The sequence below is a fragment of the Myiozetetes cayanensis genome, unplaced genomic scaffold, assembly GCF_022539395.1.
Source record: "Myiozetetes cayanensis isolate MyiCay16 unplaced genomic scaffold, myiCay2020 scf20-37, whole genome shotgun sequence".
In the NCBI taxonomy this organism is placed as follows: domain Eukaryota; kingdom Metazoa; phylum Chordata; class Aves; order Passeriformes; family Tyrannidae; genus Myiozetetes; species Myiozetetes cayanensis.
In genome coordinates this window covers 8,976,056-8,995,835 of record NW_026087412.1, presented here as the reverse complement: position 1 = coordinate 8,995,835, position 19,780 = coordinate 8,976,056, and the positions used below count along the sequence as shown (strand labels likewise).

The following is a 19,780-nucleotide window of genomic DNA, read 5'->3' as shown; positions in this document are numbered from 1 at the left end:
TGGGAAATTACTCGTCCTGTTACTATGGTCTTAAGCTCTGCAAGGGGAGGTTTAGGTTGGATATTAGGAAGAAATTTTTTACAGAGAGAGTAATCAGACATTGGAATGGGCTGCCCAGGGAGGTGGTGGATTCACCATCCCTGGAGGTTTTTAAGATGAGATTGGGTATGGCCTCAGTGGCATGGTCTGGTAACCACGACGGGGTTGGATGAAAGGTTGGACTTGGTGATCTCAGAGGTCTTTTCCAACATGGTTGATTCTATGATTCTGTCAAACGTGAAACATCTTTTTTTTCTTGGCTTCTGAGGAGCATCTTCTCAGTATTTAATTACTTGCTGAAGTGGGAATCTGTTATGTGAACCAGTTTCTTTACTGTCTGAAGCAATTCTCCATACCAGTATCACTTTGTTCTTTACTGGAATGGACTCATATGTCTATAATAATTATGGTTTTAAGGTTGCCTAAAATTATCTACCAGCTGCTAGTAAGATGTTTAGATCACTGTTAGAAAACTGTGTTATTAGAAAATCACATCACAGAGTGGGGAGAGACAGAGAAACAAGCTTTCTGTTATGCAGTTGGATAATTCCAAAGGTTGTGAAGGAGTGTTGTGAAGATGTGAAATCTAGAAATTCTAGAAATCTAGAAATGTCAGTGACCATTCTACTACTATTTCACTTGCAACATATGCTGCTCTTTATTAATTGATGTTTGTAGGAAAAACCATATTTACGTTCGTAAGGAGGTTTTCCAAGACTCTTTGAGACTGGACATTTTATTGACTTTTTTTTCTGAATTAAAATTTAATGAAGATAGAAAAAACCTCTAAAAAATACCAAATTAAACAAGATTTTAAAAACTGAACATTAGCTGTGGCTGGCACTGTTACATCATTTGTAATGGAAATACTGAAGCTTTCTGTTAGTCTTGCAGGATCAGAATATGACACTGGTGAGGAATAAAATGGAAATCCATGAGCTGTTTCCTTTGACCACTGAGCAAAATGACAGAAGTAAATGAACAAGTAACGTGTGTTTTTTAAAATATTGCTTTTTAAATCTCTATGACATAAAATGAAATGATGAAGCATGAACTGCTTTCTTTGGAGTGTGGCTTAAACCCAGTCTTGCTCCAGATGGGAATGTGCCTTGATTTCAGAGGAGCTCCACTCTAGGGAAGGTACCTACCACAGTACTGTCTGTACCAGTTTCTATTTACAGCCTTCTGGTAGCACTCAGTCTCATGCAGGGTTGTGGCAGGGTTGGGCACAGAAACCCCTTCCTGAGTCTTCCTGACTCCTGGCAGCCTTCCTGAGCCAGACTAAAATAGCTCCTTTCAGATAAAGGTCTAACCCAGTGCCACTGAATAAAACTGACAATGAGGGCTTTGGGTCAGACCTTGAAAGGCAATTTTCCCTCATTTTTTTGGGTCTTGCTCTGGATCCATTTTTTCATAGAAACAGCTGTCAGATCATACACACTGTGCAGCCTTTCCCACCAGCCTGCACACAGCTCCATATTCTCCCTGTTCTCTGAAGGACAAACTGCTGTTTGAAGTGCAGAAAGTTGTATTTTCAAGTCATAACATGATGGGAAAAGGTAAAAGGAATATGGAAGACCAGTAGTAACTACATTGTCAGCATCAGGATTTATTTGAATGTAGACCAAGTTTTGAGCTCACACAGGTTTAATTTGAAAAATGAATTGCTGTTTTAAGCCCTTGGTCCATTCCTCTGTCTGCTCTGTCCTGCACTCCCCACACCCTGGTGTGAAGGCATTAAGGAGCAGGTACCAAGAGGTAGCTTTGGGACTGCAACTCCTGTCTCTAGAGTTAAGATGGTCAGAGAGCTACTTTGTTCTCACAAATCAGACCTTTAGAAATAGGGAACTAATGCAGTTTGATTTCTGGATTTTATTTTCTCTCTCTGAGGCACTGGAGGTCACTAGAATGAGGCCAAATGGCTGGTGCTTGTGGTGTGAGGAGCACTGAGGTACCTGGAGGCAGTGAGTGACCAGCTGGTGCTTTCTATTTCTTTACTGAGAAAGTGAATAAAACTGTTCAGCAGGGATGTACTAGTGGTACTAGGACAATAACTGGGGGAGGAGGGGCATATTAAGGCCTATTTCAAGGTTTGGCTACATTGTATGAAATGATGTCCATATGCTGCCATGGGGGTCTGAGCAGGACGGGTGCCAGCTCTTGTACTGGCTCCAGCAACATTTTCCACGACGTTCAGTTCTTGACTTTGATATCCAGGCACGGTGTGCTGGGATGAATGACTGAGCCTAATTCATCCACTCCTTGATTCCTCCTGTCTTTACTGCAGCTTTCTGCCTCCTCTGCTGTGTTCATTCAAAGAAATACAGCTGCGACTCAAAGCACAGCACTCCTGCTCTGGGGTTTGTGTTTGCAGAACTGCAGTGATTTGAGGACTGGAAGACCACACCTAATGCATAAAAACGCTCTGAGCTTGTATAGTCTGTCGTGTCTGTTCAGCAGAGATACACTGCAAGGGTGCTGAAAATTCAGGCTAATTCCCTATCAAAAACAAAGAGCGTGTACAAGAGCTCCTCCAGCATCAATTTTAGCCAGGCAAAGCGTTTTTTTGAGCATCTTCCTAGTTTTATTTTGTTGTAGTCATTTCATAATTGCTGATGTGAATTTTTCCCCTGAGTAATTTTTAAGAAATTTTATTGAGTTTGTCTTTTATGTAGAATAGTCTGGATATAAAATACCATTGTAAAAAATTCTTGTAGTGATGCAAATGACAGCACTTAATGTTATTGTTTTAAAACTGCGTGGTTAGCCACAACAAAGTAAATCTGATGTAACTATTTTCATGCTGGAAGGTGTTACACAACTGTGTTGTAAACAAGAAAAAACTGTCTCCCTCTGTGAGTCCTCCTAAATATAGGTTATTTACACCAAAGAAAATATTGTCCTTGTAGCATGTTTGCATTCAGTCTGCACAAGGGAGAAAAGACATTTCTTAGAAGTCAAATCATCTGTGTGTTTATAAGGAGGCCATGCAGGAGTAAAATATACAAGCAGCAGGAAACAGGATCCCTTCTTGTGGAATATCCTTTTAATGTTTTCTCCAGCCTTCCTTATTCTGGAGTGCTAGAAAGGCAAAATATCCCAGATAGAAAACATTTTATATTTACTAGAACAGATGATCAGGGTTCTCTTCAGTTTCTAGGTGCTATGGAGAGTCCTCCTGTGCTAACAGTAGGGAGTTTTCTGTTTGCTATCCAAGAAGACTGGATAATGATGACATTTTTGTGGCAAAACAAGGGCACTATCAGATGCTGGGTAGGATAAGAGGGGTGTTGGTGACTCAAATAAAGAAACAGGTAGCATGGGAGATAGTTGTTTTGAGATGTGCATCTTTCTAAATGAATCAATATTGCAAATGAGGTGAAAAATGTGCAAACACGCAAATAAAATAGCATGAACTGTTTACAGCAATACTTGAGTATTAGTTTATACCCCAGCCTGCACCAACACTAATTAGGTCAAAGATAATCAATTCAGATAAAGGTCGGTAAAAATGAGACTCATCACTGAAGGCTTAGTGGATCCAGGAGGTGATTAACATTGCTTAGTGACTTCTGAGGAAATAATTAGAAGGAACTTATATTTTTCTGTTTACAAATAAATTTCCATTAAAAATGAGAATTTGTAAACAGAACTTCAAATTGCAAACAAAAGGTTAATTAATTACTTGGTCTTGTAGAATTTACTTTATGAACAGTGGTCTGAGACAGGTTATAGTGAGTGTGTTTTGTCTATTCAGTCAATCCGAAAACAATTCCTGAATAGAGTCAATATTATTTTCTTTGCTGCTTGCAAGAAGTTTTCATATGGCAACAGGAGAGATATAAACACCTACTGAAATAGGAAAATCTCATTGCAAAGCCAGAGAATTGAATAGGAAAGATTACCTGAGGGGGAAAGAGAAAGAAAAAAGGAAGCAATTTAGCTTAATTCATTTTTAAAAACAACAGATTTCATGCTGATGGCATCCCAATATTTCATTGAATGACAAATATATTTCTAGCTCTTTTTAGGCTTATGTTTAATTCATAAGTAGGGAATTTTCACTTAAGAAACACGGTAGTCTGATCTGTTGGTTTTGTGGTGGCTAATTCTTGGTAAAGTGTATGTTCAGCATGTGTCAAAAGTCTTGACCTTAAGCTTTGTAATGTGGAGATGCATCGAGATGAAATTCTTGTCTCAGGTGAAACAAAATTAATTTTTCTAACACCTGCCTCATAAGAAAGCTGACTTTTCATACTGGAGACCTCCAACTCTGCACCGAGGATTTGTATCACACACATTGATTTTTGCAAAACAGGGAGAGTTCCCACGTGAAGTATGAAGGTATGAGGTTCACATACTGCCTTGGTACTGAGCATTTCTCTGGGCACCATTTTAAATGGGACACATTCCAGAAAATCTTCTCTGTGATATGTGGTATAGCTACGACTGCGATAAGAAAAGCTGTTTGTTCAAGAAGGTAACCTAAAGTCTAAGCTGCTTATGAGTAAAGCCCAACAAAATAGGGGCCTCTATCTTCCCTAAAACAGGCAGGTGGGGAGGGCTGAGGAACTGGCATGGCCATTGTTCTGCCCCTTTGCTTGGCTGCTGGAGGGATTGGCAGGTACACACTGAAATGGAAAGATGTTCAGCAATTTACTCCACTCCTTCTCTGGAGCCAGGAGGAAGCAGCAGCACAGCTGGATGCAGTGCCCCGGGGCTGCTGCCCCTGTTCTCAAGGCTCAGAGAAAACCCAACTCTGCAGCAAAGCTGCTTCCCAAAATCCAGGTCAGGCAGAGGCAGGCTGGACAGTAGTAGGGACTGGATGTTCACAGACAAATGAGTTAAATCACTGTTTTTTCTGCAAGCAGCACTTACTCAAGTGCTGAGACAGTACCGTGAAAAATCAGCTAATTTGTCTCATATGCAGAGATTAATTTATTTGTTTATCTGTGTGTAGAGGGGAACAGAAGAGAAACCAGAAGAACAGAATATTAGGAGAAACTTCTGGTTTTAGACCTACTGGGATAATGAGGGCACCCTTCCATCTGGCTAGGTCAGTAGGAGAATCGCTGATATGAAATGCATGGTGGTAGAATCTCTTAGAAAGAGGTGGAAAAATGTCACTCTGTTATTTCAGTTACAGCAAGACAAATTAGGTTGCTTAGTTTCAGACTGACATGTAATGTGGTCTGGGAGAAATTGCTTTCACGCCTCACCTAAAGTCACCAGCCAAATGTGTGAAAAATCCTGTTGTCAGAGCATCTGACAACAAGGAACGTGGTGCTGATACCCAAACTAGAGTTTATTTAAAATTGGAAATAACAGTAGGAAGTCTGGAAAATGCTCCTGCACAGTTCAATTATAGTACTTTGTTAAGTCTGTCATAATTCTCTGCAGACCTAATTATATGGACAGCTTTTCTTTAAATCCCACTCCAACCCACTTAATCCTTCCTTATGCACAACAGAAATGGTTGGGTGAGGTACCACAGGCTGATTTGCAAATGGACTGTACTGGTCTTGAGGAGAGTTTGTGGCTCAGTTCAGGCACTGGGGATACTGAAAGCTGAAGCCTGAAATGGTCACACCCATCATGGTGATGCCCTTCCAGTGTGCTGTAATTGCTCTGAAAAATTTCTGTAAGTGAGCAAATCCTTTTTACGCTCTGTCAGTACATCTGAGGCACCAGTAAGACGCTTTGTTGCTAGATTTTTATGTCTAACGTGTGATAGGAGCTGTACTGCGATGATACTGAGCTGGCTACTGAGCAGTCACTTGCAGACCAGCTTGCATCAGAAGGTGTGAGCTGTTGTGACCTTATCGCTGCCACCGTAAGAACCAAAATGATACACCTGCCAAATTTGGAATCTGCATATTTGAAAACTGTCTCCATTCAGACATGCAGTTGATATTAAAACAGAGCATTGGGTTTCAGCTGAGCGGAGGATCCATGAATAATGTCTCGGGGGTTTCTTAATTCAATAGGAGTTGAGTTTAAAAAGGATTTTATAAAAAGACATTAATTCCAGCTCCCTTTGCTGTTTTCCTGGTTCTGTTTTCCTCATTTTTATGCATTTGCCCTCTAAGCTGCTGAAGAGCTGTGTGCAACCTCGTTATCAGTGACTGTGATGGAAATTGGCCTGGGCATGCAAATTGCCTACACAGAGTCTTGGAATCAGCTTCAAAGATCCAAGGTTGAGCCCTGTAATTGGAGCATCAAAGCCCCTAAGGGTTTTCAAGACCCAACCTGTAAGTGTCATTAGGGTAATTTATCTTAGAGGACATACTTCTGCATACCCTGAATTTATTTACATCAGGAGCACTTCCTGCAAATTTCATTCACACTAAAAAAATCTGTATTTTTTACAATATTGTGGTATAATCAAATCATGCCTGGGGGTTTTATTTCCTTGTTTATGGGAAGATTTTCATAGGAAGTTATTTTTTATCTTATCTTTTCAAAGAAACAGTTCAATATTAAGTTCTGACTTCTTGGTCATTTATGCTGTGAGTGCTGAAATCCTGTTTCCTGATCTGTAAATATGGTTTGTATCAGCTTTTAAACTGCTGACAGTGAGGGTACTACTGAGGAAAGGTCCTCCCTCTCCCCCTAAAATTGACTGTTTAGGGGACTATTCAGGGTATTGGGAGTCACAAATCAAAGACATATAAAAGTAGAGAAAGCTGTTAGAACTCTCAGTAGTAGAAAACACCTACATGTAAATTGTACTGGTATTGCTACAAACCCACCAAATCATACACAGATTTACAGCTAGAAATGGTTGTAGTTACAGATAATTAGGCAGCAAATTGTCCCAAAGTACTGAGTCAGTTCCATGTACACATTGTCACCCTCAGATCCAGACAGAAGAATATGAGAGCAGAGATGGAGCACGATATTGAAGTGACAGTTTAATTTGATGGGATGGATCCTTGTGACTTCCTACATGGGGGAGGAGTCTGGAGCCTTTATGTGGGCAGTGTCTGACTGCTGAGGACTGGACCTCAAAAAGCTAAATCCTACCTTAATGATAAAGCCCCAGATAGTGCCAAATTAATCTTTTCAACTTCCTGAGTCCACCCTCCTGCACTGCAGACAATCTGACAATACCTGAGCTTATTCACAGGACCTGGCTGGTTTTTTTCACCACCAAGTGAGGCCAGACCATTTAAAGGGCCATATGCTCTTATCTTAGTTTAAAACAACTTTGGGTGCTTTCCTCCAACATCCTACTTGAAAGACTGCTTCAGAAAGTTATTGATTTGGGTAGTTACTAGTTCCCAGTCTAAACTTATTCTCTACCTTTGCTTGATTTTGCACCAGAATTATCATTTAACATAAACAATCCTTTCTTCCCGGGTAACCAAAATCTCCATCACCACAAGGAAATGAATGCCACAATTTTGACAGCACCAAGTCAGGAGAATGCTGAAATCTGAAAGCTTAAGTGCAAGGTAAAAGGCATGGAGTTCATAATCCAGGACAGCAGTATAGGTTTGAAGATCCATTGTCTGAATATCACATCAAGAGCAATGCATCACATGAAATCTCTGCAAGAACTCCTGCCTGGTGCTGATTCACAGGGTCTTCATTGTCAGAGCAGGATGAACAACTGTTGCCAGATGAACTGTTTCTTCAGGGTATCATTACAACCAAAATAAAGTCTGCTGTGCGCAGAGCAGTTTCTTAAGACTAGAGAGATCTTTTTCCTGGGGGGAAGTGCAAGATTAAAGGGTTGCATAATTACCCACTTAGGAAACTGGAACTGTCATAAACTGACAAAAAACAAAGCGAAGAATAATTACTGCTTATAAATTTTACAGGATAACAAACAAGACAATTTAATTGATGCTTTTTTTGGGAGAGGTAGGATCTTTATAGATCTTATCATTATGGACTTGTGCTGGTATATATATTTAAATAGGGAACAAGGGCAGAAAATTAGAAAGTTGGAACCATCACATAACTGTAAAACTTCTAGTTAGCAAAGTACTGAAGACCATCCTTAATTAGCAATCACTTTTCCCACTGAATGTCTGTTTCTGCTTGGGAATATGTAGTTGGATGAGAACACTCAAAGCAGGATCTCTTTCAGGTTGAGTTTTTAAACCAGCTTTATTCAGTGCAATCTGACTTGTTCTACAGAACTGCAGCATAAAAGGTGGAAAGCAGCTAAGAATCCTATTTGGGCAGTGGGCAATTACAGGCACTTACAGCAGATGTGACAGGAGTCATTGTGTGCCATACTTTGAGTATAATACCATAGAAACCAAAAGGACTTTCAGAGTTAGAGGAAGGAGCTGAAATTCAGCGCTGTGAATCTGGAGTTTACATTTCCAGAGAAATCTCAGTGAGACACAGAGAAAAGCCTGAAATGGAACAGAACAGACTGCTGCCAACAGGCTTTTTGTAAAGGTAAATAATAAAAAATAAAAGGTCAAAGCTTGGAGATAAGAACAAGAACATACAGGATAAGCAACCAAAAGAATCTTTTTATAACCAGAGGCTCTTAGATATGGAACAGACGGGCAGTGATTCTGCAAGTGCAGTGGGCAATTGCACACTGTGCTTTTTATATTCTTTGCTCACATAATTTTGAAATGGGGTCATATGGTAGAGTGTGAGTGAGAGACTTTTGAAGTGGAACCTCAGGTTTTGAGATATCTAGGCTGTAAATCTGTGATAATGGAAAAAAATTAAGTTCGTGACCTGGACAAAATAAATCCCAATATTATAACTGTGCTCTTACACTCAGACCACAGCTGACAGAACCATCTCCAGTCACATCAGATGATTTAATACACCTTGGGAGGAAATGATATGGCAAATGATCGCTGGTGGGTATTTTTGCTATCATGTAGTGGTTCAAAGACTCATTCAAATTCTGTTGAATTCAACAAAATATTTTTTCTGCATGCTTTTTTCACCCCAGCAGGGACTAAAGACTTTCATATCACAGCCCAGCTACACAAAATAATCAGGCCGTTGGCCAGTTTTAGAGAAAACCAGCACATTTCTGAAAAGCCAAACCTGAACTTTGAGGACATTTTCAAACTTATTCTTCTCCTTCAAAGGCAGAAATAGCTGCTTGCCTGGAAGGGCAAGTTACAGGTGACACCTGCAAAATAAAAAAAAATGTCATGGTAGCCTATTATTGGAAAACAGAAAGAAGACATTTAATATTTTAAAGAAACAGATTATATTTGATATTCAGTGTTGAATGCTAAAGAATACTGAGAGATGGTCACATACTGAATGAAAAGAGGCAGATGAACAGATCAAAAGAAATAATCATAGTGTTACTTTGAAGTATGACTTCTTCCAAAGGTTGATTAATTAATACAGCAACTTTGAAACAAAATCTTCCAAAATTGGTATATTTGCCATATAATAAAGATGTCTTTTTAGGTTGCTTGTGCCTTTTCTAGACTTTACTAATGCTGTTACTATATCCCGCAATCAGAAGATTTAAATTTTGATTACAAAAGAAATTAATCCGTTTCCATGAGCAATCTCTGCAAAAGCAGATCTCATCCTAAGGGATGGTAGAAAGTATTTTTTGTTCTCTCCAGTTGCATAATAAAAATATTTCCACTGCAGCTGTTGCTGCAACGGTGATTTTAACAGTGATTCCAACCATTACTATGAAAGCAAGATTTCCTCTCCTCCCACAAATGTCAAGTTTCAATGTGGGATGATTCATTTCGATCCTCTCAGAGAGATGTACTTCTCTCCAGGTTGTACCAGGGTGTCTCTCTACAGACAATGAAATTCTGATCTCTTGACTGAGGAGCTTCTAAATGGAACCCAGATAGATGTGAAGGGACTGCTCTAGTCCTGCAGTTCATCTCAGAGCATGAGTGATCTTTGCACAGCACAGCCTGGAGCTGAGGTGGTCAGGACTTTGTACCTCAGCTTTATTGGAAGCACAGATGCACCACAATTGCCCATGGATCAGAAAAATCCCCTGCCTCCTCTTTCTCCTTCCCCAAATGACAGTTCAGAAGCAGGGATATTTGATGACCATGACATTCCCAGAGATCCTGGCATTTAATCAGCTTTCAGTGTGCATCTCTAGATCCTTCCTGCCAAGGGTTCCCTGGAGCTGCCAGATTTCACAGCTGCCTGTTGCAGAGCCAAGCTGTGAGGGGAATTGGCCAGCCCAGAGGTTTACTCTGAGATGTGGAGCATGTGAAAAAAAAACCAGCTTTGGGATTTCTAGGTGCCTTGATGTCTGGCAAAAAGGATGCCTGGTTTAATCCAGTATTTCAGGGCTCCAAGATCACCTCCTTGTCCAAGGCTCACTGCAGTCATGTTTCCATTAAGCACTGTCTGTGGATGACCAGTGTTGGGTACAGGAAGGGTTGACAGACAAACCCTGTGCTGAGTCATGCACGGCAGGCAGGGTGAGGACAGGGTGAGGACGGGTTCCTCCCTGGCCAGGGGACCCGAGCAAGGAAGACAGAGCAGGTCTGGTGACAGCCACCAGGGCTCAGCCACAGCCCAGATCTCCAGGCAAACCCCCAGTGCAAGGCAAGCCCAAGGTCAAGTGAGAAGTCAAGTTCAGGTCCTCAGCAGGAGAACAGGGACTGAGGGCCAGACTCAGTTTGGTAATCTGCTACTGAGCTAAAGGAGGGGAGCTCTGCTGACAATTCCCAAAGCCAGACACCTGCCCCGTGTCCAAACCAGGCAGTCAAACCAGCAGGAGTGATGGGATGTGCTCAGCACCATTATAATCAGATCACTTCCACACTGGTATTGCCCTTTTCCCCTTCCCCCAGTCCAGCTATTTTAAATTGCACAACGTTTTTTTGCCTCCCAGGAAACCCAGGAACAGAATACATTGCAGCTGTTTGTATTGTGTTTAGTTACTAGCTATATTTGTATGGTAATTCCATCATAAAGCATTGAATAAATGCTGTTCTACACACATGCCAAATTTAATAATTGTTAGGATTCACAGTAATAGAATGCTGCAGCAGGCTAGATTAGGAATAAGCAATTAGATGTAGGGGTTGTTTTTTTTCTACACACATTAGTTATTGGGCACTGCATCCTGCTCCAGATGGGTTCAATCCAATGGGAAAAAACCCCAATTCTGAATACATTTGAAGCAACAGTAAAAGGTATAGTAAAAGATCTGGCTGCAAGACCAGTCATTTATGCCTCCAGATGACATGCTAGTGACAAACTACAGGAATAATACGATTCCTTTCACATGAACATTTTTTTATCTGTAATATTTTGTACTATAATGATTTTTTTTTCTGCATTATGCAACTATTTCAATTTCCACCAAGTGTGCTGGTTTTAAGTTGCACTATGGTTCTCTCTTCATCCATCTCTGACCTGTGCCTCCTTTGTCTCATCAACTAATAGTGGTCTTGAAAGTCTTGATTTTGATACATGAAACAGCATTAAGAGTTTACCTGCTGTGCTGTGTATGCTCTATTAGCATTTAATATATTTCAGTGAAAAAAGATGATTTTGAGAATTTCACTGAATTCTTGAGAAAGCCCCAAAAGTGCTGACCCAGATTTGGGACAAAACTTATCCGTTAACAGTTTTTTAACAAAGATTATCTTATTATTGCACAATTTAAGGGAGTGGAAATAGGCCTCAAATTGCTCAGTTTAAATCCAATCCAGAGCAAAGACCTGAAATCATTTTCAGCTGAAGGATTGTAATTGAGTGGGCTGAACAGCCAGGTTGGTGTCCACGTTAGAGAAGCCAGGCAGCTCATCTGTGCTGCAGGCCTTTAAAGAGCTCTCAGCAGTCACGGGTTGAACAATCACAGTCTCATTTGAGGTGGTTCATCCATGTCAAAGATGAAAAAAGGAAAAGTGGCAGAATAGCCAGGCCATTACCCTTAACCTGTGCTGGAGCTCTTGCCTTGCTGAATGACTGAGATGACTCCTCAAGGCTGAGTGACTGATGGTTTCCAACAGCAACAGATTCACAGCAAGAAAAGGATAAACAGTGTCCTGAGGGGATCCCCCTGATCCATCAGGTTCTATCCTAGCTCTGCCACAGAGTTGCAATGTGTCCATGAGCAACTCATCCCTCAGCTTTTCCTGCCTTTAGGCTGCAGGATGCCTGCACACTGCCTGGGGTCATCATGGAGTAGAGGTTCAGTAAGTGGCGACCACAAGAGTAACAGTGACATAGGTTTGGGTTCCTGCAGCATAGATTTGGGACCCTTTGTGTCACTGATACACCTCACCTTCTCCAAGGCTCGCTCTCTTACAAAGTTGACAATACCAAACCCCCAGATTACAATTAAAGCACTAATGGTTGTAGAGCACAGTGAGCTCCTCCTGCTCGCAGCCATCAGCGCTCACAGCGAGTGACAGCAGCAGGATTTTTGCTGGTAATTACTGCTTCCTCACAGCATCCCTCACCAATCTGTCTGAAACTATTGACACCAGGTGGAAAGCATTCTCCCAGTTCTCGTTGTGTCGATTCAGGTTTCTTTTAAAGTTTTCTTTCACTTATTGACTTAATAGGCATTTTATTTTTTTGTTGCTTGTCAACGCAGCTGGCTACTGTTCTATTTCTGGCTGGTGCACTGGGGATGAAACGTGATCATTAAGTTAATACCCAGTGTAACTATACCAGTCTGCATTTAAATGGAAGCAAAATTATGCATAAATAACTTCAGGTTTACTTCTTTAGTCCCTCTCATTATATGTAATAGTTTGATAATTTTATTTCTATATAGTAATTATTTTCATGCTAATATCTTTTTGTGCATGCAGTAATATTATTTTACTTGTTTCTTTGCCACTGAAAATTATCCTGAAGATTGCAGAGTACACAAAATAGTTTCATCCTGTCACTAACTGTGACTAATCTCAGTGTTGTCTCCACATATGCTTTATGAATTTTGTGTCATTACCAGAAAAAAAGCTTAATAACAATATATGCTCAAAAATAGTTGACTACTGCATGTCTTCTTTAAATAAAATGTTTTTTTCTTTCTTTTATGGAAAGGTGAGAGACTTCTGTGTGAAGCTATTCTGAATCATGTTTCAAAGAACTAGAGGCGTCATTCCTCACTGGGGCAGAGTTAAAGCTTTACTTAAAGGCCCAGTGATGTTATCATAGTCTTCCCAAGTGGGTTACATCCCAGGAGCTCAAACCATTTAATGAAAAATAATTAATTATCCTTCACACAGCTGCTGCCAGAGTGGCAGGTTATCCACCATTTAGAAGAGAAATCCTGCAATTTAGAAATTCTGAAAACACAAGCAGGCTGGTGATCTGTGAGGCTCCCGGTGGTGAAGGTGTGCAGGGGAATCCTGACCTGCTCCTCAGGGGCCGTGTCCTCCCCTGTGCTCTGCTGCCTTGTTCAGCTGCACCTCTGAGTTTGCAGATGAGTTGTGAACAAACATCTAACGGTCTCTATTTCCCTGCTCTTCCAACTCCTGCTGCTTTGCTTACATTTTTGATTCTCTTGAAGACACCGCAGATTTTTGGACCATTCTCAAAAATGTTTTTTCTGGTTCACGCACACGTTGAGTGGGATGTGAAGGAGGATCTCTGACTGTTCTGCAAGGGGTCAGAGTAGACTCTGCTTGTCACACTAATTCTTGTGCTGGCTTTAAGCACATTATGAGGGCATGAGGCTTGTTCCTGGTTCCTCTCCTGAATTATTGAACTCACAGTATGGTAGCTGCCCTGACCCAAGGGGTAACCCTAGGGAATTTACAGCTAGAGTTGCAGAGTGCAATTAAATTAGTTTCTTTTTTTTTCCTGTTTTCTGAGCTCTTGAGAACTAATTTTCTAGTACGTACGTATGTGTCATATATTTATGGTTTATCTTTCTAATTACCAGTATTATTGGTTTTAATTCATGGTAGCCTCAGAATAACTTCCTACCTCCTGCTTAGATTTTTGGCAAATAAATTTGCACCACAGCCAGTTGTGCTGCAAGCAGTGAAAATGAGAGATGGGCCCATGCAAAGCTCATGACATCCAGGCTACACATCAACTAAATATACCCCAGCAAACACAATGATTTCTAACAGGAGAATCAATCTTCTACAGGCAGCACTTGGGTGTTCAGACACACAAGATAGCCTGGCTTTACACACTTGTTTTGCCATCTGAGTTTTAAAACAACCAATGAAAAATGGATGTTCTCTCGTGAGAGGCATTTCAAAATCTTTCTTGCTTTTTTCCTTAAGATTCTGTTATCTTGAAGAAAAAAAGTGATTTTTAATATTAATTTCCCCACTTTCTTCATTAACAGGTGAAGCTAAAACTTTCAGACAATACTAGCAGGATAACTTAAAAATATATATATTTTTTATATATTTTTAAATATAAGAGAAATGTACTTTATGTAGTATATATTTTTCTTTTTGCTTCCATTTTGGGAGAACAAGTCTCTGTGAACCAAGCTTATGCAGGGACTGTGTTTGTGGAGATTTTGGAGTTTCATTCCTGCTCCAAATTTCATCATGCTGAGTACATTTTGACCTCTCCATTTTGCCTTTTTGGCTCCTCCCTAGTGGGACTGGGCTTTAGCTCTTGCTCAAGGTAAGACAGTGCAATGGCATAAAGGGTTATAAGAATTAAAGATGGAAACATTCATCAGTTTACACTGCACCAAGATGGGACTCTTCAGAGTTGCAAGGAATTGTTCTGAGTGAGTTTTGCAGCAATCTGCAGTTGTTCCTTCAGTTTGAGTGACATCAGGTAGGGATAGCTGTAGCTGTAGTTATGTACAGGGTTGGGATTCCTTAGAGGTGTGACAGAGTCTGACTAACAAAATGATTGTCGCTTTGGCTTAGGGATTCTTTCATTTCAAAATGGTTACATTGAAAGTAATAAGCAAAACAGTAGAGAAAACCAGTCAACACAGCACTCAGCTAGAATATTTTTTACTGCTTGTATTAATTACCCCATAATCAGCCAGCTCTGTGATTTAATTTACATTCCTGAAAAACACCATTAAGACAGCTTGACTAGCTTAATTCATTTTCTCTGCTTTCACAGATCAACTTGACATCATTTCAATGGCTGAAACAACAATGATGCCTGAGGAAATTGAGCTTGAGATGGCAAAGATCCAGAGACTTCGGGAAGTCTTAGTCAGAAGAGAATCAGAACTCAGGTTTATGTAAGTATCGATACTTCTGGGAAAACACTATGCAAAATTAATCAAAATAGGAAAGAATGCTATTTAGAAGACTTTTATCTCCTTGACATTTAAAAGGGAGGAAGATAAAGAGCATCCCAGTTAGGTGAGCACTTGCAAAATGCCGTTGGGAAATGATTTTTGCAGTTGCAAAGGAAATCACTACTTTTTATTCAGCGCAATTTGCAGATCTATTACTTACAAAAGGAAAGTTTAGCGAAGTATGTCTCTACAGAGCATATTTTCATACCTGATTTCAATCCTTTGTGGGAAGGATATTTGTCTGAACAAAATACCAACAGGTAGGGGATTTGGACCTTCCACAGTCTAACCTAATTCAGGCTTTATTCCTCACTTCATTAGCGGTCTGAGACAGTCCTTGTCACAGGAGAGCACACTGTGTTCTGCACTAATAGCAGCCAAGGTTTGACATTTGTTAAATGGAAGGCATTAAGTTATGAACACAAAACACATTTTGATATATCAAATTAAATAGCAGTACTCCAAGAGAGATTCTCAAAACTGCTAAAAAGGTCAGGAATAGGATCCTCACTGAAGGTTCAAGAATATTAATTCAGTTCTGATGATGAAATCAATAGGTTTATATACCTAAATAGTTGAATTTAGAAGATCAGGACTGACTTATTAAGAAGCAGCATATTATTTTGAAGTCTCCTCGGTCTGTGAGTATCTGAGGTCAGAAACTAATGCCTTTGCTGACAGGCCAAGAACTTCAGTAGATCTAAAACCTGCCCAACTCAGACCCTTGGTGTTAATGAAGCTTCAGGGAAAAAATTCAGTTGCTCTTTTCTTATGCTAAAGTACAAAGTATTTTGACTCTTACACTCAGAGGGTAATTTTAGTGCCCTGACTTGAACTGCTGGAAGTTGAAAACCACACCCACAAACAGCACAGGCATCTGTCTTTGGCAATTATCCAGAAGACTTCTGCCCAGAATCACTGCTTAAACACCTCTGGAGATAAGGACTGGTAACAGTGGCACTGACCTTTAATAATGCTGAAGTGGTATAAATAAAGTAAACAGGAAAGTTTTTTGTCACACCTGCTCCTGATAATCAAATAACTACTTGCTTATTGGCTTGTACATAAATTTAATCTGGAAGAAGCCTCATCATTGACCCTGCACTTCTCTTGACATTTTCTATGTCAAACAAAGTGCTGAAATAAACTGTCCCAGTGAATGAGAGCGATTGTTCTGTTTGTTCTGGTATCCAGTCTGTTCTTTTCATTTCCCCCATGCTCCCACTCTTTACTCTGTATTGCCTAGCAGGTGTTTGAGTAAGGGATTTAACACAGAAGAGATTGCTCGCTGAAAAGGGAATAGAACCGACGTTCATCCTGTGCAACAGTTCCACTCCTGCTTTAAATCCCCTCCTAACACACTGCCTAGAGCTGCCCAGGAGCACTCCCAGCCATTCACTGGCTGAGGGAGGAAAGCTCTTCTGAGCATCAGAGTCCCCACAAGGCTTGGCCACAGGTACTGGCAGAGCAGGCAGGGGACAGAGGCAGCCACTGCCAGAGATGGCCCCAGTCTGTCTTTTCCGAGTCACGGACAGCCAAGGTTGTTGCTGCCACCACTGTCTTCACAAGAGGGACTGAGGTCTGTGATGCTACCGCAGACCCTCTCCTTCCCTCAGCTGCAACGAGCCAAGATGACTACTTTTCCAGGGATATTCACACACCTTTCAAGCCCAGCTGCTCCCTGCTCTGTGGCAGAACATCCTGACACTGCTCATTAATCCTGGAGGTAGTTAAATTCAGTTTGTTAATGCCACTGAATGAAGTGCTGAGATAGCATCTGTCTCTCACTGGGACTCTACCTGCAAACCAGGACTTCACTGATCATGACTTCTCCAGCCCTGTGTAGGCTTCCCATCTTTCTGCACCTATTTACAACAACCAAGTTCTTCATATTGGTTCATCAGGTCTGAAGGTAAAAGCAGCCTCTCACTAACAAAGGCCTCCAGAATTAGAACGTGCTTCCCTTAATAGCTTTCAGGAGTCAAAAAAATTGTCTATTTGACTTTATCTAATTTCAACAAATGTTTTTACAATTTATTCCTGACCAGAGAGAAGCATGTTGCTAATGATACCCAAGTAATACAGCAGCACCCGTTCTTTACTGCCTTTCATGCTGGGTAGTTTACACTGACAGAGGGCCTTGGTTGTATTTGTCTTCAATGACAAACATCTTTTAATACCCAATGTATTTTAATGATCTCTTGCTGAGATTAACAGCACAAGTCATGGTTACCTCAGTGCTCCAAGATTTGTATCTGTATAACAAAGCAAATGACATACATTCTAATACATAGACATACTGTGGAAGACTTTATATGTGGCCATATTTTTTTTCCCAGTTGATTCCTGAAGTAATGCAATGCCACTGTCCCAAGACCAAAGTCTGTATGTAGGTCATGAATTTTAGTAATTGATTTCTTCTGACAGGAGTGGATTCTCCTGGGAATGGCCTATACAACCAAGCACAAGAAACTGAGCCGCCTCAGACAGGTTTAAGGCAGACTCGACTTTGAACACTGCTAACGAGCACCACACCTACGCTCAGGCCACGGAGTTCCAGGCCAGCTTTAATGAGAACCCACATCTCTTTAGTTCTTGCAACTGCTTTAGCTTTTTCTTCAATTATAAAAAAAAGCATAAAACACACACATGGTAATGGAGAAAAATGTGTGGTATGTTTGTATTCTCCTTTTTTGCCCTCATGCTGTTAGCAACAGAATAGAAATTCTCTTGAGTTAAATTGGGCATTTTTTAGTTCTTATAAAAGCGTAGATATGATGAAATAATTCTGTGTCACACATCCAGCCATGGCTTACATTTCTAGCTATATTTTTTAAAGTAATGGTTCATTCTTCTCACTGTCTGTCTGTATGACTGATCTTTTTATTCACATGTAGTCAGATCCTGCTTCTCCTGGGAGAAGGGAGAAGCTGTGCTCAGAGCGTGTCACCAGCCCTAACAGTGGCCATGGCTCCCTCCTGTCAGAGGCACACACAGCCTGTCAGCAATACTTACACACACCAGCAACTACCACAGCTCTTCACGGCACAGACACTGTGTTTAAAAATACACTCAACCCTAAGAAAACAAAACACTGCAAGCTAGACCTGCTGCTGATGGAAATCAGCAAGCTCTTCCCCTGTGGGAGTGATGCAGGTTCAGTCCATGGAAGGAACATGCTCTAAGGCTGCTAATTGAATTTGCTGTTTTCCTTGAAGAAGATGCACAAAGAAGATCAAGATGGGATAATAATAAAACTCATCGGTACTGATGTTTGAAACAGCATCTGCAACAACACGTCTTAAACTGTTATGTCAACATTTTGCCAAAACAAAGCACACGTGGCAGAGAACTGCTCCAGGTTAGCATATCAACCATTAAAAACCCCTTACAAACTCAAATTAAAAAAAACCAACCTAGCAAGCTGTAGATGTTCAGTGGACCTGGAGCTGGTTTGCAATTTTCACGCTTCTGTGTGTGAATTAGTAAAACCTATTCCGCTGATATGTGAGATCATCGATGATATAATGTTCTCTCTGGCAGTTCCTCAGCTGTGATGTGCACTGCACGTGTCTCTCTTCAAGTGATACGAACTCTACATGAGGGAGTCCTTAGAAAAACACAGACTTACAGAACAGGTTGAGTTGGAAGGGACCTTTAAAGGCCATCTAGTCCAACACCCTGCAATGAGCAGGGACATCTGCATTTAGATCAGGTTGCTCAGAGCCCGGTCCAGCCTGATTAATGAATTCTGTAGGACAACAAAAGGGATAAAATGAAACCTGTTGCTCCTGCGTCACTATACAAATGTTACATTACAGCATTCACAGTTGGTGACACTTGAGTATCTAAATAAAATCTTTACTGAACACTTCATCATCAGTAGAAGAGTCACTCAGTCAGGGTGAAATAAAGAGTGGGATGGTGAAGCAAAAAAAGCCAGATACTTAATCATCATTATTTCAAAGCAAGTTCTAAAATGTTTGAGAATCAGGCATTGGAATTAAACCTAAGTATGAAAGGATTTAATAGCTTTAGGCTTGAAAAGTGGAATAGAGTAGCATTCAAAAAAATCAGACAAAACTATATGTAGGGGGTTTTTTTACACATATCCAGCAGGCTCTGTGTCTCATCTGTTAGCCTGTGTCTGTCAAACATACCATCAGTTCAACCAACCCAGATTTTCAGTTTTCAAAAATCAAAGCGAGGAAGATTTCAATTATATTTGAAAAAAACTTCACATACATTTCTGTAATTGAGTTAAAACATCAAAACTCATGGGTTTTTTTTAGTTTCTGAATTTACCCCCACCTCTTTGGAAGTCGTACTGTGAATAAGCAAGTTGCTTTTTGCTGTACTGTATATTAAAATTACTCACGGTCTTTGCTCTGGACCATCAACAGAAAGGTTAATCTCCTCAGGAAGAATTTTTCCACCTTTAGAAAGAGATTTGGACATCCAGTCAGCAACAGTAACTCAGTGACACTGCAGTCATTCACCAGATAAAAAGACCTCACTTGCCTTCAGTTTCATTATTCTTGTTAAATGAGG

The 19,780-nt window shown here is 40.5% G+C and overlaps 1 protein-coding gene across 1 annotated transcript in view; it reads left to right on the top strand.

Annotated features, from left to right (window-relative positions):
* The window catches only part of BMERB1 (bMERB domain containing 1), a 49,039-nt gene that overhangs the window by 9,048 nt on the left and 20,211 nt on the right, over window positions 1-19,780 (top strand). The window contains exon 2 of the mRNA XM_050317057.1: window positions 15,046-15,169. Coding sequence (XP_050173014.1) covers window positions 15,046-15,169 — 124 coding nt within the window. The remainder of the gene's footprint in view (window positions 1-15,045; window positions 15,170-19,780) is intronic.